The sequence below is a fragment of the Myotis daubentonii genome, chromosome 19 (assembly GCF_963259705.1).
Source record: "Myotis daubentonii chromosome 19, mMyoDau2.1, whole genome shotgun sequence".
In the NCBI taxonomy this organism is placed as follows: domain Eukaryota; kingdom Metazoa; phylum Chordata; class Mammalia; order Chiroptera; family Vespertilionidae; genus Myotis; species Myotis daubentonii.
The window spans coordinates 29,160,928-29,188,927 of record NC_081858.1 but is presented as its reverse complement, the minus strand read 5'-3'; the positions used below and the strand labels follow the sequence as shown (position 1 = coordinate 29,188,927).

Here is a 28,000-nt window from a genome sequence, read left to right as displayed (position 1 = left end):
TAGAAAAGGTGTTTTCTTCCCATTTTATTGATAATACATTTTCACAGAAACATGATATTATTTACAAATATACAGGTAAGAGACTGCTGGTCAAAAATCTTAAACTGAAATTGTCATCAAAAATGAATGTACAAAACCCGCCCCTGTCCACGGACCCCGGGCAGTGGGGACGGCTCCGTGCGGCCCGAGCCTAGGCCCCGGCCGCCGGGCGTCTCAGGAGGCGCTGGTCTGCATGTTCTTGGAGGCAGCGAGCATCGCTCGGACTTTGGCCATGAGGTCCTGGGGAGGAGAGACAGAGGGACTTCTGGGAGCTGCACCGAGACCCAGAGGTGGGCCCTTGGCGGGCAGTGACTTAGGGAAGCTGGCGGGCGGAGACGGAGGACGGCCTGGGAAGACGGGTGTGGCCAAGCGGTCCCCGTGCGGGCGGCAGGCTGCCAGGTCACCCCCGGGCGAGGCAGACACCCCCAGCTTGAGGCGACCAGTGGGACCCGCCAGCCCCATGAGAGGAGGATGGGGAGGCGGCGGACGCCTTCTCACCTGAGTGATCTTGCTCTGCACAGAAGACACGATGGCCGAGGAGATCTGCCCCTCCTTCTCCTGAGACACGCCCCTGAGGCAAACAGGGCAGAGCTTCACTCACTCAGACGCCAGCGAGAGCGGGCACACGCCGCCCTCAGAGCCACCCGCGGGCCCGGGGACGCGGTGGGCGCTGCTGGCTGGCCAAGCTTGCAACAACCAGCGTGGACGCAGTCCTCACCGCGGCCTGAGGTCTGGAGTGAGGAGTGTGGAAGGGGCCCCACCCAGATGCCGAGTGAGGACAGGAGCATCGGGTGCTGGGAGGCATGGGGAGCGACTGTGCCCACCCCGGGGACCAGCGGGAAGCCCCTCCCTGCGCCTGAGGACTGTGTCCGTCCTGTGGATGTGGGCGGCCCACCCCCCACCCACCCCGTCACGGCTGAGGCCAGGAGAACCCCCTCTGTGACTCTGCTGCGGGGGGGGGGGGGGGGGGGGCGGGGAGCGGGTCCTGAGGTTACCTGGAGCGCTCCTGGCTGGAGCCCCGACTCTCCACGGGAGAGATGCTGGCCGAGTGGGCGGAGTGCCGGCGCGGGGCCTGCTTGCTGGGGGACGCTGAGCGGGACTCGGCCTTGGACTTGGTCCGCGACCGCGAGCGCCGCTTCTTCTTCTTCTCGTGGGGGCTTCTGGAAGGAGCGCGGGTTCAGACACAGGCCGTTCCCTTCACAGCCGCACACGCCGAGGGCACCGACCCGCAGGGCCTGCCCACTCGCCCATCGGCGCTCTCTGTGCAGACGCCCGAGGAAGCGCACCTGCTGCCCGCCCGCACGGCCACCTGCGCCGACTCGAGGATTCGCAACAAGCATCGCAGCTCTGAAAGCCGGGCACGCTCACCGCCCGGGCCCAGTGCGGCTCGGCATGTCACCTGGGGGCAGCACCCACCTCCCACCTCTGACCCCACCCGCAGGTCTCACTCACTCACCCTGCCTTCCCCCCACCCCCACCCCCAGGGAGGACCAAGACAGAAACAAGGTCCCAAGGGCACCGAGCCCTTCCTGGTCTCCCACCCCCAAGAGACCACCACCTGCCTCTTAGGAGCCCCACCCCCACCCCCCTATTTTGTGCAGCGTCTGTGCAGAGACTTGGGAACATGCCGGTCAGAGCCCCGGCACTGTCCAGCACCCAGGTCACCACCGCCGGCCTCCAGGGCTCAGGGTGGCACTACCCCAGAGCAGTGCCCTGTCCCGGGTGTGGCTCCCGCCCTGCACACTGCCCCTCCACCAGCAGCCAGGCAGCGCCCTGTCACGTGTCCACGCCCACTGGCCACTCTCCAGCAGGGCCAGGATCACGTGGAGAGCGGCGCCCAGCCCTGACAGGCGTGGGATGTGCACGCAGGCTCAACGCTGAGCGGGCTCGCCGTGCAGTGCCATCCGGGGGCAGGCTCTCCTCCGATGGCCCCGGCCTCACTGTCTCCAGTTTCGCTCTTGTCCAGGACGGTCCTGGCCTCCAGCCCCCGGCATTCCCGCACGCGCACCAGGTTTTCAGTGGCAACTTCGACAAAGAGCCCGTGGCATTCTGACTGGGAAGCCAGATCTGTCGTCATGGGGACGGGACCCTCACATCTATTAAGTTTCTTAAATTCCACCTGAAGTGCTTGTGTCAGTGCCGAGGGCTCACACGCTTCTCACTCACCCGTGAGGCGTTGCAATGACACTGCTGTGAATGGCCCCGTTCCTCACGTTGCTCTTCAGTTGCTCAGGGAGAGCATACAGGACACACGTATGTCAATGCGTGTCCATGTGAAGCCCACCGTTCCCTCTCCACCTCTGAGCTGTCATTCCTCTGCCTGCTCTCCTGGCCCAGCACCTGTCACACAGGGACACCTGCCTCTCCCGGAGCCCGACCAGGGCCGGGGAGGAGCTGCTACTGAGGTCCGTGCCCTTGACTGGAATCGAACCCAGGACCCTTCAGTCCATGGGCCAACGCTCTACCCACTGAGCCAAACAAATAACATTTTACTTCCTTATTAATAATGTCTGCAGGGTCCTTCGTTCTTGATCAAGCTAAGTAAAGATTCACCAATTTTTTGATCATTTCAAAGGCCCACTTTTGCTGGTACTGTTTTCCCGTTAGCCTGTGTTCTGTTGATTTCTATCACTTCCTGGCTTCTGTGTAGTCTGTGTTCTGTGTGTTCTTTCTCTAGCTTCTCAAGGCAGAGGAGTGGGTCGCTGTTTTCAGACCTTCCTTTTCTAGTGTAAACACTCAAAGCTCCCACCTTCCTTCTACGCACAGCTCCCCCAGAGAGGGTTGCGGGCTCGATCCCCAGTGCGGGGCGTGCAGGAGGCAGCCAGTCCATGATGCTTTTCTCTCCCTCTCCCTTCCTCTTGAAATAAAACATATTTCTACTTTCTCTTGTGATTTCTTCTTTGACCTTCAATTAATTAAAAATGTGTTCACTTCCAAATATTGGGGGATTTTCCAGATATCTCTCTGTAGGCTTTTATACTCCTGCCACGTGGGCGGGGACTCGGGTCAGACGTGGTGGCCCCGTGCTGGAGGCGGCGAGCCCTGGTGCCCGCTGTGCATGACCTCAACGTCCCAGAGAAGGCGAGTCCCCACGATGCCCGGCGTGACCCCGTCTTCTCCCACATCCTAATCTGAGGGCGAAGTCAGAACTCTTCTGTCAGGAGAGCGCTCTTGCTACAAGGAGTCAACTCCAGACCATGCCCTTTACATACACCAAAGGCGACGACACATTTCAAATGTTAACCATGACCTGCTTCAGGAGGCACATCTCAGCGGTCACGTTTGTCTATTAACGGAACTCGGAGCTCACTGGTCTCAGGAATGTTCTCGTGAGCCAGGCCGGCAGCTGTCGGGGAGGGAGGGCCTGAGGCTGCTTGGCCAGGTCCCCGTGGACAGGCAGGTGGCGGCTGCGTCTTCTGTCCCAGGCAGTGAGCTTCACACCTGGAAGTGGGATCCGTCCTCTGGAAGGTCTGGAACCCGGGATCCTGACGCGCACTCGGTAGCAAGTGACACCAAACGGAGGCTCTGAAGCACGACCACTCCTGGTCTTTCCCGGACGGCCGCCCCCGGGACCGCGACGCCCGCCCGCCCGCTGGAGCCGGGCTGCGCACTCCCGCGCGGGACAGACAAGGACCTCACACGCCACGTGATAAAGCACAAGTCCAGATGCACCCTTGGCCAAGTGGCAGGAACGGGCGCCCTGTCCCGGCCAGGCTCCCAGCTGGGTCCCCAGGCCGGGACGGGCACAGAGGCCGAGGTGTCTTGTCCAGTCAGTGGCGGTGCCTGGGCTTCTAGCGTGAGGTCAGCCCTCAGCGCCCCAGAGACCCCTGGGCAGGAGGGTGGGGACCTGCTTGCGGTGCCAGAGGCCCAGGCCAGGTGCACCAGCCAGGGCTTCTCCTTTCAGACAAGGGCGCCGGCCTCCCTCGCCCTCCTCAGCGAAGACAGGCCCCTGCTGGCGGTCAGGGGCACGACAGGCCCCCCCCCCCCCCCCCCCCCCGCCCCGCTCTGGGCCCTGTGCTGGGAGCTGCGGCCTGGCCTGGTCACAGTCACCTGCTGGAATTTACTCAAGACTCGAACCTCTGATCTTCCCTGTCAACAGTAAAGGTACGTGTGTGGTCCTGAGGGGCAGCGGCCGGGACAGGTGACCTGGGCACAGGGAGGCCCCTGTGCTCGTGTCCCACAGGGAGAAGGGCGGCGAGGGGCCCAGCGTTCGCCAAAGCAGCGTCTTCCCAGGACCTGCAGCCCGTTTCAGAGCGAGGCCCTCCCCAAGCCCCAGCTGCCTACCTGGACCGGGCCCGCTTCCGGCTGGCGCCAGGGCTGCTGCCCCCCCGGTAGGCGGCGGGCACGCTCCTGTCTTCCCTCCGTCTCTCGGGGGAGCGAGCTCTTCTCCGCGGCGACCGGGACCGGGACCGGGACCTGGCAGGGAACAGGCACCTCAGTCCTGCTGGCTGGCCGAGGCGGTGACGGGTCTCAGCCCGGGGTGCGGGTGACAGGCTCCTGTCAGTCCTGCCGGAGGCCCGCCCCCCCCCCCCACTGCTCCGCTGGGACACTGCCTCCCGTCCCAGAGCACCTGCCCCAGCGACGCTAAACGTTACGCAGCGCACAGCTCACTGCACCGGAGCTGTGCCAGCCCCAGTGCCACAGCCCCGACTCGGGCCTGCAGCCTCCTTCCTGCCTCTTTCTGCTCCCGCGGCTCCTACCAAAGCCAGGCAAGGGAAGCAAGGCGATCCCAGTGTGCCATGGCAACAGGGACACGGGGGCGCCAGGGGGCGTGGCCTGCGCTCAGGTAACCAAGCGCAAGGCCGTGTGCTCCTCAGCACGAAGGCCAAACCTCCCGTCGGATCGGCCGTGCCATCTCGCCATCTCGCCTCGCAGTAACGTAGGCTAAGGGTTCAGTGACGACATCGTGGGTGCAACCCCATCAACATCCCATCCTCCTCTCATGTGCCCTCAGGACACGCGCACCAGGCCCTGCGACCCCGGCACCCGACTCCCACTCGAGACCCTCCCACAGGGTCACGGTCCTTAACGGAGGGACCTTTCATGATGGGCCCAGGATGCTTCATCTAGTTTTTTGTTCTTTCTGTGAAATTACTGGTTTGGGAAGACCTGCAATAAGCAGAAATGGAAAAAAAAACACCCAGTTTCTTCTTGTTCTGTTTCTATGACAACCCACTCAAAAAACAATCAAGAAGAGCAGTTTGATTTTGCCAGTTTAAAAAATCCTACATCGAATCATTTAATTACAATAAAACGCTCAAAACAACACATTGTTGTTCTAAAGACCAGCATACATCCACACTCCGAGTCGCCCGGGAACACTGCCCATCGGGAGGGCCCCCCGCAGAGCTGCTCCTCAAAGGTTTTGTGTGTCGTTCCCCCCGCCCCCCCACCAGCCTTTGCTAAGATTCATGCGACAGGTACAAAGGGGAGGGCAGTTATTATACCAGGTTCTCCAGGCCAATCTGCTCGAGGTCACAATCTACGTGGGAACTGCCTGCTCTGTGGCCGCCCTGGAGCGGCTGTGATGGGTGCGTGTGGTGCCCCGGGGGGAGGGGGTGTGTGTGACCCCGGCACACGCCACACTCACAAGAACATGGGCTGGGCTGGCGGGACCAGACCCCGAGGAAAGCTCTGCTTAGGCAAAGCTCCGGCACCGCGGACGCTCCACGGGGAATTCTACAACGAACTTGGCACGAGGAAGTCCACTCGCTTTGACAATTGCACGTCCTCACTCAATGACGCAGGGCCACCCGCAGTCCTGGGCCCACAGACCCCGGGGCTGGACTGCGCTCACACCCGATGTGAAGGCGGAACTCCTGCCTCAGGAAGAGGCCGACCGCCTGCACAGCGAGCAGCCGGCGGGTCCCGCGGAGCTGCCGTCCGGCTGTGCCTGGGACACAGGCAGGTGGGAGCTCCTGGCCAGTCACCGCTCGGAGGCCCGAGGCCACGCTATCCGTGTCCACCACGTGATGTCAGACGAGCCCTTATACACGCTGACAGGCAGCTGTGCCCAAGCACAGAGCTTACACACCTGCATTTCCCGCGGGAGAGGACCCACAGCCACAGGAGAAAGGCCGTCACCGCGCACCCCAAGGTTTAGAGCTGGAAACTCTCTCTGAGCCCTAAGCAGCTACTTAAAAACAAACAAGCCTGCTTTACCAGGAGTGAGCTCTGTGGCCCCTTATGAAGGGTTTCTGCAGCCTGAGACTAAGCTCAGCTGCTCTTTCAAAACCTGGCTCCCGGCAAAGGCAGCTCCTAGTGCAACAGTGGCTCTGGGCGGGAGGCCAATCAGCGCTGAGCCGCGGAGCCCCTCCGGTCACAATTCCTGCGGAGCAGATGGGAGGACGGGCACAGGCTCCGCTGCCCTGACCGTCACACCCACAGGCGTCAGGCGCGAGGGAAGTCCACGCCTTTAAACACAAACCCCAGCCCAGGGCGTTTCAGTCAGCCCACGGCCATGTGTGCGTCCCCCAGGGCCTGTTGGAATTTCATAAATCTCCTTAAAAACCTGCCAGTAGCTCCTGGGGTTTAGAGTTAAGTAGAAAATAAAAAATACTTTCTTTTTTAAAATCCTCACCCGAGGAGGTTTTTATTGATTTTTTTCTAGAGAGAGAGAAAAAGAGGAGAGAGAAGCGTCAATGTGAAGCACCTAGGCGTTGCCTCCTGCATGCACCCTGACGAACAGAGCTCTTGTCTGGGCCTGCAGGACGCACCCCCCACCCCCACCCCCACCCACACAGACACACGCACACCCACCTGGAGCGCCGCGCGGTGCGGTAGGCACTGGGGAGGGAGTGCTTCGCCTTCGAGTGGGACCGGGACCGGGACTTGGACGACGAGTGGTACTTGGGGGAGCGCGACCTTGTTCGAGACCGTTTTTTGTGCTTCTTCTTCTTCTTCTCTCTCTCTTCTTCTCGGGGAGGGTCCCTGCTTTTGCTCGAGGGCCCTTCCGGGGGTTTCACGTCGACAAGCGGCAGAGGTCGGCCCCCACTCAGGAGAGGGCAGGCCACAGGGCTGGCTTCCTGGGAACAGAAGCAAGGACAACGTGGCGTTTGAAAATGTCCATTCCCACGACTGCCGAGGCCCTCGCACCAGACGCACCAGACGCAGCGACACCTCAGGGACCACGTCTCCCCACGCGGCTCTGAAACAGCGCAGGCCTCACGGGAACAGAAGGACCCCTCCCACCCGTCAGCCACGGCGGCCGGACCTGATGAACAGACACTGTGCTAGGAAGAGAGCCACACTCGCTCTTTCATATGTAATTGTGACTTTGCACCAAAAGAGACTCCTCAGCCCCCACATCTGTGTTTACGGATGTCGGTGCCGCTCGGAAATGACTTCGAAAGAGAAACACGAAGCTGGTAGCTGCGGCCACAACAAGACCCAGCTCATCAGCCGGCTGCAGGGTGAACCAGCTCAGCGCCCTCACCGGAGCCCCTCCTCCGGCCGCAGGCCGCGGGCACACAGGAGCAGGAACCAGCCAGGCTCAGCAGCCCGCCGGGGCGGACGAGCCCACAGAGCAACCCCACTCCCATTCAGGGCCTCCTTGACAGGACCCCCGGGGGGCCCGTCACATCACCTAGAAACGCACGGGGTGCCAGTTAAGCCTCTGGCTCCTCTCACTTGGAATAAGAACACACGTGCACCAGAGATGGGGGCTGGCCCCCCAAGTCCCAGTCGCTCTGCGGGCTGAAGCCCTGCCACGTATGCTGGGGCCCGCGGGCCCTGCACCCGGACACTGGAGGAGCCAGGACACCGTCTCAGAAGCTGCTTTAGGCTGGAAATATTTTCGAGTCTGAATCTCATTTGTGACAATTGCCAATTTAATTCCAGTATTTTTGTTTCAAAGCAATTAAAGGCATTTATCACCGTCTGCTAGTGCCACGCGTTCCTGCTGAAATCGCTCAGTAGCGACAATCTCCCCACTAGACTCCCAGCAGGATCGACCCAGTGATTTAAACAAGAGGCATAAACACTCAGGCCTGCGTCTCGGACACACAGCACTCGCTGGAACACGGGGGAGACGCACAGAGTGACGGGAGCACCGCCTGCCGTGCTCGCCAGGACGGGGCCTGGGGCTGCGGCAGGTGACGCGGCAGCGTGGGGAACGCAGGGCTGAGGGTGACGGTTCTGGGGGGACCGAGCTCTCATGAAAACACAGTCGCCCGGAAAGACGGATGCGGCCGTGATATAAGCGGGAGGCCTCCGTGTATGCAGATGCCTTTTAATTAAGCCCGTCATTCACTGCAGCCTGACACGGGCGCAGTAAAGGGAACGACAGTGGCTCAGGCTTCAGCCCCGGCTGTGAGACAATTCCTGCAGCTGCAGCCAGAGAGTGGGCGTGGCTGGCACTCTGCTCTCCCGTCTGCTTGCTGTTAGTCCTTCTGTGGAGGTGTTTTTCCCACTGGTTTTTAGAGACTGGAAAGGGGGCAGGGCCAGAGGGAAACATCAGAGAGACACGGCGACTGGCTTCTCCCACACGCACCTGACGGGGCCGAGGACGGAACCTGCCACCCAGGGACACCTGGAGGATTCGAACCTGCGATGCTTCGGTGCTCCGGCCGACGCCCTACCACTGAGCACACTGGCCAGGGCCCTGCACGCCCTCCTTCTCTGCACCGTGTGTCAGTGATCACCTGAGCTGCTCCTACTTCCCCACGTGCCTCCCGCACCTCTGCTGTGGGCAGACCGGCCTCGCTCAGCCTGGATGTGCCTCGGGGAGCAGAGAACGCAGTCCCCGTGGGGGGGGCTCAGCAGGGCCCACAGCACAGCCCCCGACAGGCCCCACACCACACTCGCTGCTCCCCCTCCCACTCCAGCAGGGGTTTCTGAGTCTCAGACCGGCCCTGAGGCGAGAGCACTGACCAGCCTCACAGAACACTGAGCACCTGAGCCAGGAGGCTGCTCTGCTCAGGAAGCAAACCAACAGGCCCCGTGCAGCAAACCCGTTTCACAGGCCGGCCCTTAGGAACGGGATGGAATCACAGCAGAGGGCAGGGCCCTTGCCCAGGAGGGAAGGCGGTGCCGACGTGGGGGAGGGGACTCCGGGAAGGAGCCGCAGGTCACAGCCTGCCGGGCGCTCTGACCCGCGCAGAGCACCGCTCAGGACGGAGCGGGAGAGATCTGCTCTGACTGCAGCGGGGACACTGCCCGGCCCCTGCGTGAGGATCTGCGGGAGCCACAAAGCAGAGCCCCAGCCCAGGCCCGAAGCCGGGTCTGACAGTGACGAAGGGCCCCCCTGAGGCTGGAGCCGAGCGGCCGGGGAGCCCACACCCAGGCCTCACTGGCCGCACCCAGCGCAGACGCGGACCCTCGCGGCCTCACCTCCACGGTGAAAGGACTCTCCTCGGCCTTCCCGAGCTCGGCCTCTGGCGCAGGGTTCTTCAGGGTTTGCAGGAACAGAGCGGCTTTCCGCTTCCGCTCCGCTTGCAGCTGCTTCTCCTTCGACTCCTTGGACGCCTGGGCCAGCTTCTCCCTGGCGGCAGCGGCCAGGCGGTCCTCCAGCTTTTGCTTCGCTGAAGGAACAGACCAAGGAGAGAGCGACGTTAGAGCCAGCAGCGTTCTCGAAGACCCTGCTCTTAATTCCACAGCGGGAGAAGGGCCCCCACCACAGCAGTTATTTTAAAAGAGGAGCGAGACTGAAATGTCAGGATAGGCGCACAGACAAACGCACTTTGAAAGAACTAGTTACAGTGCTTATCAGCAGCATTTTTAGATTCACTTTCAAAACCAGTCAGATGGAGGAGGGTGGGCCTCCACACAGGACAGCGGGGAGAGTGGGAGCCTGCCCCTCCTGCCTGAGGCCGACAGAGAGCTGCCCATGGCGGGTCGCAGCCTCAGCACTGCCAACTCAGCAGGTCAACCAGCCAGTTTGACACACTGTGTAGCTCAGTGGGTATAGTGTCGGCCCGAGGACTGAAGGGTCCTGGGTTTGACTCCAGTCAAGGGAACGTGCCTGGTTGCAGGCTCCTCCCCGGTCCTGGGCGGCACGTGCAGGAGGCAGCCACTCGGTCTCTCTCTCATGATGTCTCTCTCCCGGTCTCTCCCTCCTCCTTCCACTCTCTCTATAGAAATCAACGGACAAACACCGGGTGAGGAGGAACAAAAACCACAAACAGAACACGGACAAACCTTGCTTGGCTTCCAGCTCCTCCTGGGTGAGCTGAGGCCGCTTCTCCTCCACCACCACGCAGGGCGGGGCCGCCACGGGGTCGGCGCTCGCAGCGGCCCCCGCGCTCTCCTGTCCCTCTTTGCTCTCGTCGTCGTCGTCACTGTCGTCGTCCAGCTTCACCCGGTTCTTCTCCAGGGGAAGCAGGTCGTTCTCTTTGGCCTTGATCGCAAAGCTGATGGGAGCAAACGAGGCTGTGGAGGAGGCGAGAGGGAGGCCCGTTGGGTAACAGCAGAGCGGAGGCCCCCTGCCCCCCACGCGCCTCAGGGGGCGGAGGACGTCCAGGCAGTCCCGGTGCTCCCGGCTAAGCCAGCGGGCCGTGGTGCACAGGCAGCTGCAGGCGAAGGGTACGCACGTGTAGAACTCAGTCTGTCACCAGGTTTTTCTGACATTTTCCTCACGTTTGATAATTTTTTGATAAGAAATGCTCTCATGGAGCTCGCTCTCTGGACTCATTATTTCAAAGCCGACTTCTGTGGGGGTGTGCGCCCAACGTTTCAGATGCAGCTAATGGTTTGGCATTTAAAGCTACAGACCTTGGTCTGACGGCCAACTGGTCCCCGGGGACAGCCTGCTGTGTTTCCGCCACTGCCTTTCTTCCGCCCGCCCTTTCCCCTGGAGATGGGAGACGCTGCTGACTTGCCTTCCCACCCCCGCCGAGCTTAGAGCTCTCATTACGCTTAAAACCCTTTCTAAGCGGCCTCTCCCAGGTGTCAATATGGGTTGCACTTTTTTGATCCTATCTCCAGTTCCGTGAGAACACAAATTAGATGTAAAATTCCCCGTTACTTAGTAACTGTCGGAGGCGCCCCGTGCTGCACGGCTCAGGCGCGTGTCCTCCAGTGGCCGACTCCTGCGGCAGCGACTGTCTCACCCGCGAGAGGCTGGGCTGGGCTGGGCTGGGCTGGGCTGGGCTGGGGCGGGCTTCTCCGGCTGGCCTGCAGCTCTCAGGCTCAGACCGGGGGAGGGAAGCGCCCCTCCCAGCACGGGCTGCTGCCCAGCCTCCCCTCTACACACTTCTGCTGGCGTCACTGCCACCGAACCCCAAAGTGCCCGTCTCTCTGCTCTGGACTGAATCCCAGGAGGGCTGGCTTCTGCTGAACACAGACGTGCAGTCCTCGCCGCCCTGCCTGCCTCCCCTGGGACCGCGGAGCGAGAGCCTGTTCCCTGCACCGCCTTCTCCCTTCCCCTTCCTCCCGTTAGCTCCACTCCAGGCATCGAGCCACCAAAGCCGTCCCTGCGCAGCAGCCACTGGACGTCAGTCCTCCCGCCTGGACCCGGGGCCCCTGCCTGCTGATGTCCCAGGGCAACAAGCTCCGCGAGCAGGCCACGGTCACCTTCCCAGATCGTGCCCACTGCACCGCCCAGCGCCTCCGCCTGGGGCCACGCCCAACAGGGCTCAGAATGCTTCCCTCCCCCCGGGGGGTGGACGCTCTGCCCCCTCCAGCAGCTTTCCTCCTGTTTTATTTTGCTGTGTTGGCTGTCACGTCCGTCTGTCTGTCTGTCTGTCCTGGTGGATGAGAAATCCTTTGCGAACATAAAGGGAACTGGACTGAATGGGCGGCGTCCTGCCTGGGAGAAAGCTGTTTCCTGGGACGACGTCTGCATGTCAATGAGGCTCTGAAGTCCCAGACTAATCCCTCGCCATGTTCTGTCGGCCCCGCCCTGCAGAGCAGGCGGCTAAGCCAGCGCGGCCCCTGGGACAGCCCCACCGGCGAGTGCGAACAAACGTCAGGAACGCCTGGGAGGCCAGGTCGCGTACCTTTCACCAGCTTCCCGTCCGGGGCAGCCTTCCCGGACGCCGACTCCTTCTTGCCCCCTGGGCCGCCTCTCCCTCCCGTGTCCGCCGGGTCCTCAGCCACACCTTCCTCCCCCGGGTCGCCGGGCTTTTCAGGGGCCGACTCTGCAGGAGCCTCCTCTGGTGCCGACACGGCCTGCAGACAGGAAAGGGGCTGAGAATCCCTCGGCAGCTCAGACCCTGCACTGGGCAGCAGCGTTTCTACGCTGCCCCGCCCGCCGGCCTTCTACCCTCAGGTACCTGAGTGCCGTCGCCCCCTTCTTTCTGCAGGAAGAACTGCTTCTTGAACTCATAGTAGGGGTTGTACTGGTGCCACGGCTGGAGGAACTCGAACCTGCGGACAGAAGAGGGAACCGGTGGGTCACCAACACACACACAGCCCGGTGACCGGCTGTGGTGACTGTGCACCCGTGGGGAGCCGGACACCGTCCCCACCACTCACTAATCACCTCCACAGCTCTGCGCTGTGGCCCCACGGAAGCAACGCCCACTTTATACACAAGGGAGCTGGGGGCACGGAGGCAAATCGCTTGTCCCTGTCCCGCACATCACGCTAAAAACCCAACCTCCCGTTGTCTTACTGTTGAGGCACAAAACATGATTTGATTTAAAAAAAAAACATGGGGGGGGGGCGGGAATGGACACATATGTAATACCCTTTGTATTACTTTAAGCAATAAAAATAAAAATAAAAAAACATAAAAAAACCCCACAAAACACCCCAAGATGTGTGTCTAAATTTCCCTAGCAGATTGCTGAAAAGCCTGAATTCCTGAGGTAGCTTCAATGTAAAACAGGTAACGCAATAAAGTATCACCACTCCAACTCCAAATAATTTAACATAATCATCACCAGATGTGTTTCTCTGGACACATAGGGTTAAGAACGTTAAAAGACATGACGCCGCTGGATTTCTTAAAGAAGCTACACGAACCCTCGTGGCCGTCACGTGACGCGCTGAACCCGTCACCTCACCTCTGGTCGTTCTTGGCTCGGACGCTGGTCTCGAACTTGAGGCCGTTCCTGGCCACGTACTCGGCCAGCTTGTCGATCACGGGCTGGATGTCGGGGGGCGGGGGGATGATGGCGGCCACGGGAGCGAGCGCACTGCAGAGAGGAGCGTCAGGTCACAGGGAGGCACACGGCACAGACCACACCCAGGGAGCTGTGGTCGCAGACGACGCGGGACGCTGACGGTCACCCCATGCACCACAGGGACTAAGCCCCATGGCCAACCGCAGACATGAGACCGAGTCATAAATAAGGCTCCTGTTTCCTGGCACTTCCCCCCAGGACCAGCTAATTCTTAGAAGCAACAAGAATACGTCAAGTGTTGACTTTTGTTATATTTTAAAAACGAAAGCTGGCTGGCATGACCCGTCCTCCTGTGCGTGGGGGCGAGATCTGCTCGCTGCCAGGACAGCGGGTCACCGTGCAGAGATGCCAGGCATCTGGAGAGCCTGTCTCCCAGTGGAAGCTGCCAGGGCCTGAGCGACATGAGGCGTGTGCTCATGCGCGCGCGCGCACACACACACACACACACACACACACACACACACCACACGGGCCACAACAGGCGGCCGAGATGGGTGCTGGCCCGGCCCTGCTCTCTCATGCGCCTGCAGCTGCCCTGGTGCCAGGCCTCCATCTGTCAATGGCCATGAGACTCACTCGCATCGACTGCACAAAGTTGCAGCTTCACCCCCCACGAACATGCCTCGTTCTGCCCAACTGCGGTGCCTGCACATGGGCAAGGGCAGGTCTGGGAGGAGGGTGCACGGGGTGCTCGCGGGCTCACCCCTAAGTGCCGAGGCCTCGCTGCTGAGTGCTTGTTAGGACAGTTTCGCTGCCCCCTCAGCTCCGTCACTTGGGCGCTGGGATCATAAACACTCAGACAGCAGACCCTCCAGGTCCCCCGGGTGACAAGACCCCGCCCAGGAGCACAGGCACACCGGGCACCCAGGGTGGGAGCGCACCTTGTGGTGATGGTGGTGGAGGTCACCCCACTGCTCGTCTCCACGGTGGTGGGGGGCGGCGGGGGCGTGGTCCCGGGCGGGGGCGGGGCGGTGGCTGTCACTCCGGCAGTGCTGGACACGGCCACGGCGGCCGGCAGGGTGCTGTAGTAGGTGGCCACGTCGACGCCCGGGGGTGGTGGGGCCAGGCAGTAGGTGCCGTCCGGGAGCATGTAGTAGCTGTAGTACATGGCGGCCACAGTCGCTGTGAACACACGTTTGGCGTGAGAGCGGCAGAGAGGGCACCGCCCACCCAGCGCAACATCACTGTCCACTTCCGACCGCACGGTCTCTCCACGTTCCCGCGACCTGAGCACCACACGCCTGCTCCAGCTGAGTCCAAGGGAGAGACGTCTATGGCGGCGCGTCTCAGAGCAGGAGGAGCTGCAGGGAAAACCCGCTGCTGAAGGCGTCAGGCCGCTCAGAAGCATATCCCCCGAACTGCGTGTGCGCTGCGTGTGCTTGGAAGCAGAGCCAGCCTGCACAGGGCAGAGAGCTGCCTAGTCACCTCCCACACGCCTCTGTTCAACTGCCTCCTGCAAGCTCAGGGCCCATTTAGCCAGTCCTTTAGATATTCCGACCTGATCTTAATCTCCTGTGACTCTACCTCCCAGAGACAACCCTCCCACTGAAGGGCTCCTGGGGACGGGCTGAGCCTCCCCGTCTGTGTAGGAACGGAAACAGCTTCCCGAGTCCTGGGAACAGCGAGCTCCTCTGAAGCCCTGGGGCTCTCGTGGGGGGAGCTGCGACAGCGCGTGTCCCGAGGGGTGACTAGCTGAGCACGTCTGAGAAGCAGGGACAGGATGACGCTGTCACCGACCCCAGCTGCCTGCCCTGCAGCCCACCCATCACCCACCCCCTCACCCACCCGGCATCGGCCGGGCCTCCGGCACTGGCCCCGAGACTCTCGGTCTTGGTGACGCACACCACCAGGCGGGTCTAAGTTTGGTGACTTTAAGCCCTGGTTGCCCTTGAATCTCCTCTCCCAGCCGCTCCTCCCCGACTCGGCAGTGCTGTTTGCTCCCTGTCTCCGATGGCCCACGGGGAAGGGAATCCCGTTCTCCGCTGTGCCCAGCCTGGCATGGCCCTGGTGCCAACGTGTGCAATGAAAGTACACGTCAGGTGGGCACTACCCACACTCTGAAGTGCCACGCAAGACCCTCTATTATATGGCAGGTGACCAACGTAGGAACAAATGACTCCTGGTGACCCACTGCTTCACGTAACCCACAGCTCTGCCTCCAGCGGAGACGCCCCCATGAGGGTCTGTCATGTCTGAGGGTCACCCCCGCACTGACCTGAGTCGCGTTTGCTCTCTTCCCCCTGAAGGCCTCACCCCAGGAGAAGTCAAAACGATATTCACACCCAACGTGCAACTCACTGCCAGTCACTGACTCCAACCCCGCGCAGGAGGGGGAGGGCCGTGCCTGCAGCCCAGGGGTCCCTGACGCCGCCCCTCTCCCTCCAGCTGCCTCCCTGCTGGCCGCGGGTCACGGTTAACAATCCCGAAAGGCCCTCGGGCCTTGCTGGTCTCAGGCTGCAGGAGGGCGCTTTTCTATTCGCTCTCCAGAAAAGTCACCAAACCCCAACTCCTCACAACGCCAAGCCCGCAGCGCTCGCCTCAGAAGCACGGCCCCCGGACCCCGCCCTCTGAGCACCATCGAACTGGGAAGGGCTGGGCCCACCCGCCCCGTGGGGAGCGATGGCCGCTGGCTCCGCATGTGACACGCGGCCATGCTCGTCTGCTCCCTCCTGTGACCCTGACACCCCCGGGGAGAAACAAAGTCCGCAGGAGGAGGCTGTGAGGGATCGTCTCACCCGGCAGAAAAGGCACACCCGGAAAAGCGGGAGACGCTGCGTCGGGACCACAGAGAAGGCCTTGCCGTGGGGCTTACAAAGCACCATGACGGCCACTGCTTTTCAGCCGCACCGGGCAGAAGAGGCGTGGCTGGACCGGCCACACGACCGGCACAGAGAGGGACAGGAATGGCCGCGCCGAAGGCCAAGAAACGCAAAGGATGACGGCAGGAGAGACAACCACAGGGAGGAGGCGGCGTCTCACCAAGGAGCCGACCCCGACACTCAGGGTAAACGAAAGAACTTCCTGGGAAGGAGACTCCGGCTGAACGGTGTAGGGCAGCCGTGGGCAAACTACGGCCCGCGGGCCGGATCTGACCCGTTTGAAATGAATAAAACTAAAAAAAAAAAAAAAGACCATACCCTTTTATGTAGTGATGTTTACTTTGAATTTATATTAGTTCACACAAACACTCCATCCATGCTTTTGTTCTGGCCCTCCGGTCCAGTTTAAGAACCCATTGTGGCCAAAACCGGTTTGGCTCAGTGGATAGAGCGTCGGCCTGCGGACTGAAAGGTCCCAGGTTCGATTCCGGTCAAGGGCATGTACCTGGGTTGCGGGCACATCCCCAGTGGGGGATGTGCAGGAGGCGGCTGGTCGATGTTTCTCTCTCATCGATGTTTCTGACTCTCTATCTCTCTCCCTTCCTCTCTGTAAAAAATCAATAAAATATATTTAAAAAAAAAAAAAAAAAAGAACCCATTGTGGCCAAGTCAAAAAGTTTGCCCACCCCTGGTGTAGGGTGTGTCCAGGGAACTGGGCCTGAGAGCTGACTGAGTTGTCAAATGTAAGAACCAAAGAAGAATGAATGCTCAGGTGTCCAATCAGAGCCGCAGCCGCCCACGTGCGAGGGTGGGAAGATGAAGCCGACCCGCTTTTCACAGCAACATTCAGCCCAGACACGCTCAGCGATGCCCCTCGCTTCCCGGCCAGCGTGAGACGTGTCCTTCGCTGCCAAGCTGCCAACATGTCAAGAGGCGGCAGACATTTCCAAACACAAGAGCTCTGAGAACAGCGCCCGAGAGCAGTTCACGAAACCACCAACCAGCAAAGCCAGCCCACGCCCCAGCCCGGGCAGCAGCCAGCAGGCCCGGCGCCCCCGTCAGGAAGAGCCAGGCCAGGCTCTGATTTGCAGAGGTCCCCGAGAAAGAAAACGCTCCCCGAGCATCTTCTACTCAGACGCGATTTCCTCTTCACACCAGGGCCGGAGGCAGGCATCCCTCACGTGCGGAAGAGCTCATGGGGGAGCTCGTGTCAAAGTTCCTCGTTATCCAACCCGAACCCCAAGAGACGAACGGGGTGAAGCACTGGAAGGGGAGCCGCTGAGCTGAGACTAACCAGCGAGGGCGTTCCAGCTGCGGGCACCGCTGCGGGACAGAACACGCTTCTTACCAGACACAGGTCGGGGGAGAGGGAAGCTGTTCCATGAACACGAACTTCCTCTAGCTTCACAGCTAATAAAACCCAAGGTGACAAATACAGCTTTAAAAAAACCTCCAATTTCTACCTCTTCAATGTTCTCCTAATCCTTAGAACTGAACCACTTATATGCAGTTACTTCACTCTGATTTCTGACTATAAGGTTCTTGTGTTAAATTCAAGTAAAATTTTAAAATGTCCACGTTCCTATTTCTATCCACACAGCCATAACTTACACAGATTATTTCTGAACTGTACAATGTGAGCTACTCTTTTCCCCTCTTTACTTACTACAATGACCTGTTTTTCCATTTGTGTCGATGTTCCCCTAAAGTGAAAATGACTATTTTTGGATGGTGGGGTCTTGGGTAATATTTTTACTTTCTTCTTCCACTTTTCTTGACTAACAATAAAGTCATTTTAAAAAAGGGCTTGGAAAGTCACTTCAAGGTCACGATTTTGCAGAAAGAAAGGAAATGCTATAAACACAACAGCCAAAGCACATTTAAAAAAATGGACAGAAGAAAATAGCAAATCCAGCCACATGATGTGATTTAATTTCACTTACGCTATTTATGGAGTGAAACATTAAAAAAATAAAGTTAGCATGTCACTGATTTCTTTTTTTGCTTATTTTTAAAACACTGCATGCTGCAACATTGGACAGAACTTCGGAGACACCGCTTCCCGTGTGATTGACTCTACGAGGAGCCTCTTCCGCAAGGAGTTACAGCTAAGCAGCAGGAGACAGCAAACCCTAACAAAACAAAGGGCATGAGAAGCAGCTCACTGTCAGGCGGACAAACGAAAGCACGTGTTGGCGTCCCATCTGCGTGTAGGGTTTCTAGCGAAGGTTCACTTAAAGAGACAGATGCTTGTCTTCCGAGGCTGCCGGGACCCGGGAGGCCCTCTGCAGCAGAGGGAAACGCAGCACCTCGCACGCGGACCCCGTCCCACTGAGCTGCCGTCCATGGCATTAGTAGTGCTTGTTTGCCATCTTGGCCATAAAGGCTGTTTGTATGTTAGACAGTTTTTTCTGCTTTCTCAGCAGTTTCACATTTTCCATTAGTTGAATGTGTCCGTTGGCTTAAAATAGATGATTCTTTATCTGTGAAAGTGCCGTATTTCCAGAGAGTTTCACATCTGGACTCCCATCTGGAAGAGGTTCTGCTGCTGGATTCGAGGTGGACCTCGCCTCCCTGTCAGCGGGGGCGCCTCCCTTTCGGCACCTCCTCCCACTGGGTGCTGACTCGGGTCCCCTCAGTCCTGGTGGGGCTGGGTGTGCGGCCCTGACCACCACCCACAGGACGACACAGCCGTCCCTCGGCAGACGGCTGGGCTTTCTGCTGTCACCACCAGTTTTCCTCTTCAACTATCTCCCAGCGGACCTCACTGTGACTGTGTATCTGATGAATGAGTGAGAGAGAGAACTCCTGTTCCTGTGGAAATGAGCCCGCGCCCTTCGGAAGGGCAGAGGGAAGGGCAGTTGCTTAAGGAAACTGCGGCGGGGCTGGTGGCGGGCGAGGCCGTGGGAAAGCCTGGCAGTGAGTGAGGTAGACCCAGAGCCCGGCTCCCAGGCCTGTACCCCGAGGCGAGGGGCTCCCGCTCTATGGCCTGACGGACGCGTCGCCCTTCACGCTGCCCAGGCCCTTGCTGTTCCCCTGACACCGGAGTCTGACCCAGGAAGCAACGCCCAGGCCCTGGCGCCGGTGCTCACACGCCCGCTTGGCGTCACTCGGACCTGCAGCCAGTGTGCCGGCCGGGCTCCTCCCGGAAACCGGACCAGAGCACACCCTCCAGCCACCTCGCACCTGCGACCCCAGGCCCTGGGCAGGCGTCCGCTGAAGTGACCCTAAGAGCCTACGGGGACGCTCTTCTCCACGGCCCTGACCCTGCCCTCCTCACGGCCCCCGGCCTCAGCTCTGCACCACCACTCACTCCCACCCCCTGGAGCCCAGGCCTGTCCTCCCTCCCCAGCTGCTAGCAGCGCTGACCAGGGCTACGCAGTCCACACGGAGCAGCTCTGATGCCCTCGGCACCAGGACCCAGTGTTTTACAAGATGTGAACTTACTGCCGACCTCTGTAAGCTGATCTGTCACTACACATCCTGGACTGCCTGCTTCCCTGGAAAACCTGGCACTGGATCCCTGCCCTGCACAGCCAGCCAGGTCCCACCCACCACGGCTCTGCCTGCACCGGCTGTCATCTCTGCGGGGCTGGGCAGGTTAGACGGAGCTGGCCCTCGCAGGGCACACGACCAAAACCTGAGTCGCAACACCAGGCACCATCCCCAACGGCCGCCACGCTCCCCCACCCGGGGAGGGAGAAGATGCCAAACCACTGCCTGAGGGGAAGCGGTGCTTCCTCACGTGGGCCCTGCTGAGCACTTCGGTGGGGGACCGTGGCCAGGCCGGGAGCCAGGACGTCACAGCGGGCGGCTGGCTGGCAGGGCCTGCGTGGAGCAAGGGCAGGGTCTCCATGGCTCGTCTTGGCCTCGGGAGCCCTGTTGGGCCATAGCAGGGGCTGCGGGGAGCCCTCTGACACCTGCGGCCCCTCTGCGTCGCGTGGTAACCCGTGTCGCACAGCCTCCCAGCCTGCCTGCTGCGGCCTGCCCTCTCCTGCCCAGCCCTGTGGGTTTGCCGACACGCAGCACCCTCGCTGATGCACACTAGGGGTAAGCACAGCGGGTAACCAGCCGTGGTCACTGCCCTGAACTTCTACTCCTTCCCCGGCAACAAAGTCTAACGGCTGCAGGACCCAGGGCAAGTGCAAGGCAAGGAGCTGCAGGCAGGTCTGAAAAGCAAGGGAGCCGGAGAGCCGTCCCCCCGTGAACGCACACCTGGACGATGGGAGACGGAGCACAAGTCCTGGTCCCCCGCGCCCGATTCACGGGTGCCAGCTGCCCACACAAATCCCCGCCGAGAGCAGGGGCGTCAGGGGCGTCCAGAGGCCTCAGCCCAGGGGTCCCCCGTGGCTGACATGCCCATCAGGCTCCGCTGCACAGCTTCACCAGCAGGGAAAGGCAGCTGCGTGACGCCAGACCTGCTCTTTGCTTTCAACATCCAAGAAACGTGGTTTGACCTGATCTAATTGTGTGAGACGTCACCGAAGTTCTGTAAGAGGCTCTTTAGGACAACGCATTGGGTTCACTCAGTTACCGGTGTGATAGTCCAGAATGTTCATTCAGGACATGAAAGCGACGCAAGATCGGTGCCGGGGACGGCGAGAGGGCACAGCTGCCCGCTAACCGAGCCTGGTCCCGGAAACGAGCGGCCTGCGCTGAGAGAATTACTCTCAGGCCCATTGCCCGCCTCTACCCGACAGGGACAAGCTCTCCAGGAGGATCATCAGGTCAGAGCTCCACGTGGAGGAGCTGAGCGAGCGAGCTCGGTGGCTGTGATGAAGATTCTCCCCATCCCCAGTGTGGGGCGTGCAGGAGGCGGCCGATCCATGGTTCTCTCTCATCACTGATGTTTCGATCTCTCCCTCTCCCTTCCTCTCTGAGATCAGTAAAAAAAATATTAAAAATAGGAAAATAAATCAATAAAAAGAGCTGACAGTGAGACCAAGGTCAAATATTTTCAATTATTTCCTGGAAAGAACACTGAGCTCTGCCCTCGAAGAACAATCAATCCTTCAGCAACTAAAGACGAGAGGAAATGGAGCCGTAAGTGGTTCGAGGAGCCCGTCGTGGAAGGAAAGGACCCCCGTCCGTGCTCCCTCTCAACACGGCTCTGCCTGTCGGGCGACCAGGCTGGAAGCCCGTTCCCGCCCCTGTGCAGGTCAGGAAGGCCGGCCGCCCCGCCCACTCGGCTGAGGAAGCCCCGGGAGGTCTCTGAGGAGGGGCAGTGTCACCGGCACCCGCTTCCCGCCCTCGCGCTCCTCGTCCTTCCTGGAACCCAGAGCTGACGCTGGAGGTGGCAACCAACCAAAGGACGGAGCCGCACGCTCAGGACGGCACCTCCACAGACCGCACGCCTGCCTCAGCCCTGGGACACCTGCTGGCTAAGCCCTGCGGCTGGCGCGGGCGGGCGGCGCTCAGCGAGGTGCGCCCGGCGAGGTACTCACAGTCAGAGGTGTACTCCACCTGGGAGGGCTGCCCGGCTGCGCCTTCTGCCGAGGGAGGGGTGGGGGCAGGACTGTCGGCCTGGGCTTTGCGGACCAGCATGGCGAGGGGGTGATCCGGGTCCACCACCTTCAGAGGCTGCAGACAGAAGGGAGCACGGTCACACTCAGATGGACTCCAGACACGCGTGCACGCTGCAGGGAACGCGTGTGCCCTGACTAGCTGGTTCAGCCTCTAGCTGCGATTCCCGGAGGAACTGAGCAGACAGATGGCTTCGATCTTCCTAGTGACCCCCGAGGAAAGGAGAAGGCAAGCCCAGGACCAGACTGCACACTCACACCTGTAAGACCCGATCCTATCACAATGGGTTCTGCACAACAACCTCCAAGTCTTAACCGACATTTACTTATTCTAAATGTCCCAATGGCAGTTAAAATAAATGGAAATAATTTGCTCATGAGTTTTATAAACTGAAGTACATAAGAAAGTAAATTCCTTTGCCACAGTGCAAAACAGACCTCCATGATGACAAAATAGGATACAGCTATTATATAAAAGAAATGCTTTCTTAATGTTTCTGAAATTAAATCAGCAGTTTTGTGATGCAATAAAAACACAGCTCAGTAACAAGATAAGAACCTTCATCAGCTCCTCCAGGCGGTTACACTTCTTGGAGGCGAAGAGAGACGGGTGCAGGTAACTGCCGTCGCCCTCGTCGTCGTCGTCCTCGTTGTCCGAGCTGACCCCCGACTCTGCAAGAAACACCCGTCTCAGGAGGGGAGGCCGCGCTGCCGCCAGGTGCTCAGCAGAGAGCGGGGGAGGCCCGAGCTCGCCCAGCCCTCACTAGTCAGAGCCCTTGTGTGTTTCAATATTTTAGCAAAAAAGACAAAAACTCCTTTCTGACTTATGAATGTAAAGTAACAGCAACAGGTATTTTTAAAACTACAACCCAGGAAGGCGATGAGAGCTGTAGTGAGATTTGCGCCACGGCTACTGAGACTCGTTTCAGCTGAAGAGGGAAAACCCAATGGCGGACGTTTGCAGAGACCACGGCCCCAGCCCACTGTGCGGAGTCCCCTGGGATGACTCCCCGTTTAGATACCGTCACAGGACGACAGCCCGAGGCAGAGAGTGAAAACAGAGTAAAGTTGGCACGTCGTCTCCGTGCCGTGGGAGGAGTGGGCTCCGGCCCAGCCCCCTGGGGCAGGGACTCTGCTCAGCTGAGACAGTGTGTTCCAATGGCATCATTTCATTATGGCCTCACTGGTGGGGCTCAATGGGTAGAGCATGGGCCTGTGGACTGAAGGGTCCCGGGTTCGATTCCGGTCAAGGCCATGCCTGGGTTGTGGGCTTGATCCCCAGGAGGAGGCGTGCGGGAGGCAGCCCATCAGTGATTCTCTCTCATCATTGATGTTTCTATCTCTCTCCCTCTCCCTTCTTCTCTGAAATCAATAGAAATATATTTTTAAAAAACCATTTAATTATGTTCACCCTCTCTCCTGTGTGCACACCGCGGGGTGGCGGCAGGTGGTACCATCACCCTCTGTGGCAGGGCGGGCAGACACTGGGTGCTGAAGGGCAGGCTTGTGTGGCATGTGTGGGAGCAGCCCTCTGTGCTTTCCCAGACCCCCGCCACCCCCCGCCCGACGAGAGGAGCCAGCCGCCTCACTCACTCTGCTTCTCGTCCCCTCTGCTCTCGGCCAGCACCGGGTAGCGCCCTTCCTTCATGGCCTTCTGGATGAACTTGTAGTAGGGGTTGAGGTAGTGGTCGAAGCGCAGGAAGTCAAACTGCGAGTTCCGGGCCTGCCTGGCTTTCAGCATGATTTCAAACTGCGCCCCCTGCCGGCACACGAAGCGCGCCGTGCGCTCGATGATGGCGTGCATTTTGGCTGTGGGCGGCTGGGAGAGAGCACACGTGCACATGACTGGTTTTTCCTCTTGGCCACGGCCACAGGGCTCAAACACAGACCTGACCCTGTGCTGCCCGCCTGGTGGCGCCGCTGGCAGGAGCAGCATCCCCTACACCACAAGGCTGGGTTCCCTTTCTATCAGCCGTGGACCTAGGATGCAGGTTCCATCCACTCGGGGCCCAGACAGGAGGCAACCAACCCATGTTGTTTCTCGCACACATTGATGTTTCTCTCTCAAATCAATAAAAACATATCCTCAGATGAGGCTTAAAGAGGTGAACCCCAAGTGAAGTCATCACCTCATTAAAAAAGAAAGTGCGTAAATGACCCTGGCTTTTCTCGGTGAGCTCACGCGTGACTCTCAGGCAGTGGGGCCGTAACCCAGGTGACGGCCGGGCCCTCACCACGCAGCCTCGCCCTGAACGAGCAGGGACCAGCTGCAGCAAGAGTGCCTGGAGGGACTCAGCTCAGGTCAGCATGAGGCCTGCAGCTGCCACGCGCGTTCCTGCGTTCTCAGGACCTGCGTCCATGCGGGCGGACGCACGGAGTCACGCTTTGGGTCAGAGCTTTACACCGTTTTCCGTAGGTTGCCTCCTGTTTCCTGACAGTGTCTGATAACGACACAGCTGAGGATGCCAGCTTGGTGCTGTCCCTGTGCTTTAGAATAAGGTGAAGTGAGATGTTGAAAACAGCCTGACCCTTGTTCTTTCCCATCGGCTCTGAACTCCGACCTCGGTGGTCGTGAGGAGGAAAAGCAACAGGGAAGCTGGCCTGCAGGGCGCGCGGTCTGTGGGCTGGGCTCGCTCTGCACGGCCCCCTCCTCCCTGTGGAACGGGAAACGGGAGGAGGACGCATGGGAACCTGGCAGCTGGTGTCATGATTGCTGACTAATATTTCTGTCCTGGGAAGGGCTCTTACAAGTGTCCTCCTTTTTTGTAGGAAAATATAGAAAATACATCAGTAAACAAACAAGCAGTGACCGTGACTAACAGGACAGGGACAGGCAGAAGCGCACATACCAGCTCCACATCCGGCGGCACGTTCAGTCCCACAGGGGCAATGAAGGGCTCCTCATTCTCCTCCACGTGGTCAGCCTCACTTTTTTCTGTGTAGAAAGAAGACACACAACTTCAGGGCCGTGCCCAGGAGGCGGAACCGACATAAAGAGCAACGTAGGGAGCAGTGACTGGTCCTCTCCTTTTATCTATCGTTTCTTCTAGAAACGCTTCCCAGTTTTCCATTCTGCAAAACCACTTCAGCAAATCGAGAGAGAGAGAGAGAGAGAGAGAGAGAGAGAGAGAGAGAGGGGTGGTGGTGGTGGAAGGAGCCGCACCTGGGCCAGGTGGTAAACGCTCTCCGGGCCCCGGGCCCCTCACCTCTCTGTCTGGAAGGCTCCTCCTCCTCGGTCGGCTCGGACGGGTCGTAGTAGTCGCTCCCGTAGGTGAACCCCACCGCGTTATAGGTCCCGTCCTCGGCCAGAGCTTCACTCAGGCGCTTATATTCTTCCTCTTGAATAAAAATGAGAACTTTATTACACAACAGAAATTTACTGAGAAAAATGTCACATATTTCTAAAGTCGTAGCTATCAGTAAAGCATAAAACACACTTTTTCAACCTCTTTTCGAGGCAATGTTTAAAAATTCCCACTTCACATCTCTCGACGTGTACTTCTGCCAGTACATTTTACCAGAATACACGTCTTTTGTGGGCAATTTCTTCCTGCTGAGAAATCTGGGATTAAGAACCGCATTAAAGAGTGTGAAGGCAAAGACAAGAACATCAATTGTAGTTTATACGATACTGTTAAAGGAGAACAGTTAAAGAGTTTGGTTTTTGTTTTGTCAAATCCCAGTCTGCCCTCAAAAGCTGGGAAAAGTCTCTGTGGCTCTATATATAAACTATCCTGAGGTCCTCCCAGAACGCAAAGACGCCTGTTTTTCCAATCCACTGGGTACTGTCAAGATAATATCAGAAAGAGTGAGTATAAAAAAATGAATGGGAGTAAATTTAAATACTTAAAAATTTAAAACGTTTGTGGCTTAAGTAAGTTTTTCTTGAGCAGTACCTTGCCTTGCCTCCTCCTCAAGCAAGTCCGTATGCAAGGCTAAATACCTCTCTTCATCACACAGGGCCTCTATTCGCGCCTCCTCTTCCGAGAGCTGGTAATCTCTGTTCCAGGTGGAATACTCAGCATCGTACTCAGAAAGGTCATGCAGGTGACCGCGCCCATCGTATCTGTAATAGGAACACGCTGGTCAGCGGAGAGAAGTTAACGTCTAGGTTGGTTTGTGTGTGAGCTTTTATATATACATACTTACCAATTAAATTAAGAAATAAAGTATTAAAACAAACATAAGAACTACTCTCTGATTTATATTTAACTTGGCTAGCCCCATCTCACCTACTTGCAAACTCAAGTTATTTTAACAAAGTCTAAATTCTTTTCTACAATATGATAAAAGTTATAGTTAAAGGTAAACAATCTTTTAACAGCATAAATGGTAGATCCACTTCGTGGCAGTTCTTACCGTTTATGGTTTGCTCAACTATTTAATGTCATTTGCAAAAAAAAATATACTTTTCTGAAAAGTCAAATATCATAGCTTACATTCACACACACCGAGTACATAAATACCTATCCGTAAGAACCCAACGGTGGGCATTTCCTCGCTTCTCTCCGCTAGTCCCGAACTCTCAGGAGAGATCTTCACCAAGAAACGTGCGTCCATGGAGTAAGACCTGGGCTAGACTGGCCCCTAGCCCCTGGCTGAGGAGATAAGTGCTGGGTTACGGGTAGAGACACACGGACACAGAACAGGACAGGCACATGCAGCTCAAGGAGGCTCGCTGGACGGGGCGCCAGGCGGGGTGCGGCCCGGCCGCTCCTGCCCTTCATGCCCAGGACGGCACCGGGCACAGCCAGCGGCACGGAGCACAGCCAGCGGCACCGGGCACAGCCAGCGGCAGGGCCTGGCCCGGCGGCCGCGGGCGGAGTCAGAAAGGCCCTTTCCGTTGTGCCTTCAAATAACGACTCGTGCAGCGCCGCCAGAGCGAGCGCCCGCGGCCAAGGACCAGCCTGCGAATTCCCCTCCGCGTCCAGCAGCTCTGGGGTCACTGAGGCGAACCCAGAGACGAAAGTCGGCCGATGTTAACGCTGACTTTCGCAGGAAGGACCCAAAAAGGGCATTTTCAAGGCAGAAGGCCAACACGCCCGGGCCGCGAAGCGACCGCATTTGATTGGGCGGCAGGAGGGCTTTCCCTTCGGTGCAAACCTCCTTAAGGTACAGACGTGGTTCCTCGTTTCAGAGCGTGACAGGCACATGCGCGGCGTTTGCTCCCCGCCAGCCCGGGGGACCTGCCTCCCACCCGCGGGGCCCGGGGCTCGGATGGCGGGTCCCGCGGTCCCAGCAAAGGGAACGCATCGCGCTGCCTGACCCGCGGCCACAGCCTCCGGGCCGCCCCGACCGGCCTGACCTCCCTTCCCAGGCCCCGTCCCCTGGTCCAGCTCTGACTCCACCGGGAGGTCAGGGTGGAGGAGGCCGAGGGGTCCTGAGCGCGTCCACGTGGCGGCTCGGAGGCCAGATCTCAACCGGCTCAGCCCATGGGCTGCCGTCACTGGGGGGGGGGGGGGGGTCCACAGTTTAATGGCTGGTGGTCACGGTCACATTTTCAGTCCGGGCGCCAGAAGTGGAGTCGCCAAAACGGCTCCCCCCCAAAAGCACCGCAAAAACACCCCCAAAACACCCAAGCCAATCAACGAAAGGCCCGAGGAGGGGAGAAAGGGGACTAAAAACCCGGGGGGGCGGTGGAGGGGAGCAAACGCCCTGCACCCTGTGACGTCACCCTCTTCCAATCGAGGTCATCTTTAGGGACCGACCCCCGGGCCCCCCGGTGCGCAACGGCGCGGGTCTGATTTGAAAAGCGCGTCCGCGTCCGGAGGCGCCGCAGCCCCGCGCTCAGGACCGGCCGGCGCTGCACCCGCCGGGCACCTTCGCCCGCCGCCGCCGGACACCCCAGCCGGGCCGGGGCGGGGGGGGGTGGTGCGTGGGAATCCAGGGCCACAGCCCCGCGAGCGTCACTCACACGGGCGCCCCGGATCGAGGCTCCCGCTCGGGGTGCGGGTCGCGGGGGCAGCGCTGACCCCGCCAGCGAGAGACGCGGCCCGGCTCCCGCCTGAGCCTTCGGGCGGGTTTCACCGTCCTCCTCCTCCTCCTCCCGACCCAGGGGGTTGGGGGGACAGGACACCCCGATCCGGCCCGGCCCCCAAGTCAACAGCAGACGACATCACCCGGGCGCGGGGAGGGCGGAGCGACGGGCGGGGAGGCACCGACCTGTCGATGAGGATCTTGCGGTCCCCCATCCAGGGGATGAGGTGCTGCCCCTGCTCCAGGGCCAGGGCCCGCTCGTCGTCCCGGAACAGCTTGCAGGCATAGCCGAACACCAGCAGCTCCACTCGGCTCCCCCCGCCGCCGGCGCCGCCCGGCCCGGCCTCCTCCTTCGCGCCACTTTTCCTCTCGGTTTTGGCGCGGCCGCCGCTCGCGCCGTACATGACAGCGTCCCCGGCGACCGGGCTGGCTCTGCCGTGCGCCGCTCCGCTGCCCCCGACGCCTCCGCCTGGCCTGGCCCCTCAGTCAGAAGTGCCGCATCCCGGCCCCGACCCGTGCGCCGCCGCCATAGCGGGCAACAAAATGGAGGGCGCGGGACTTCCGGCGACGGGCCGCC

The 28,000-nt window shown here is 59.7% G+C and overlaps 1 protein-coding gene across 10 annotated transcripts; it reads right to left on the bottom strand.

The window, feature by feature from the left end:
- Positions 1-27,979, bottom strand: SFSWAP (splicing factor SWAP). Of its 10 annotated transcripts, XM_059676727.1 has the most exons (19): positions 27,610-27,745; positions 25,914-26,045; positions 25,391-25,513; positions 24,654-24,785; positions 24,297-24,382; positions 23,041-23,266; positions 22,007-22,119; positions 21,370-21,505; positions 13,988-14,228; positions 12,987-13,118; positions 12,252-12,345; positions 11,976-12,165; positions 10,177-10,407; positions 9,370-9,560; positions 6,799-7,064; positions 4,324-4,455; positions 1,035-1,199; positions 538-610; positions 1-279 (listed from the first exon to the last, which is right to left on the bottom strand). In XM_059676727.1, the coding sequence occupies exons 3-19, from the start codon at positions 25,398-25,400 to the stop codon at positions 214-216; spliced, it is 2,484 nt and encodes an 827-aa protein (XP_059532710.1). In that variant the 5' UTR covers positions 25,401-25,513; positions 25,914-26,045; positions 27,610-27,745; the 3' UTR covers positions 1-213. The 10 variants fall into 10 exon arrangements, with proteins under 10 accessions (XP_059532710.1, XP_059532701.1, XP_059532700.1 ...); XM_059676718.1 differs by lacking the exon at positions 25,914-26,045 and having other exon boundaries at positions 4,324-4,450; positions 6,800-7,064; positions 25,344-25,513; positions 27,610-27,978; XM_059676717.1 differs by lacking the exon at positions 25,914-26,045 and having other exon boundaries at positions 25,344-25,513; positions 27,610-27,977.
- Positions 27,980-28,000: the final 21 nt, after the last annotated feature.

Excerpts from the sequence above, each read along its gene's own strand:
- SFSWAP (XM_059676717.1), bottom strand. The coding sequence starts at position 27,827 with ATGTACGGCGCGAGCGGCGGCCGCGCCAAAACCGAGAGGAAAAGTGGC. Across the intron at positions 13,119-13,987 it reads TCCACCACCATCACCACAAG|TGCGCTCGCTCCCGTGGCCG; the intron begins GTGCGCTCCCAC and ends TCCTCTCTGCAG. Across the intron at positions 9,561-10,176 it reads GGAGCTGGAAGCCAAGCAAG|CGAAGCAAAAGCTGGAGGAC; the intron begins GTTTGTCCGTGT and ends CTGTTCCTTCAG.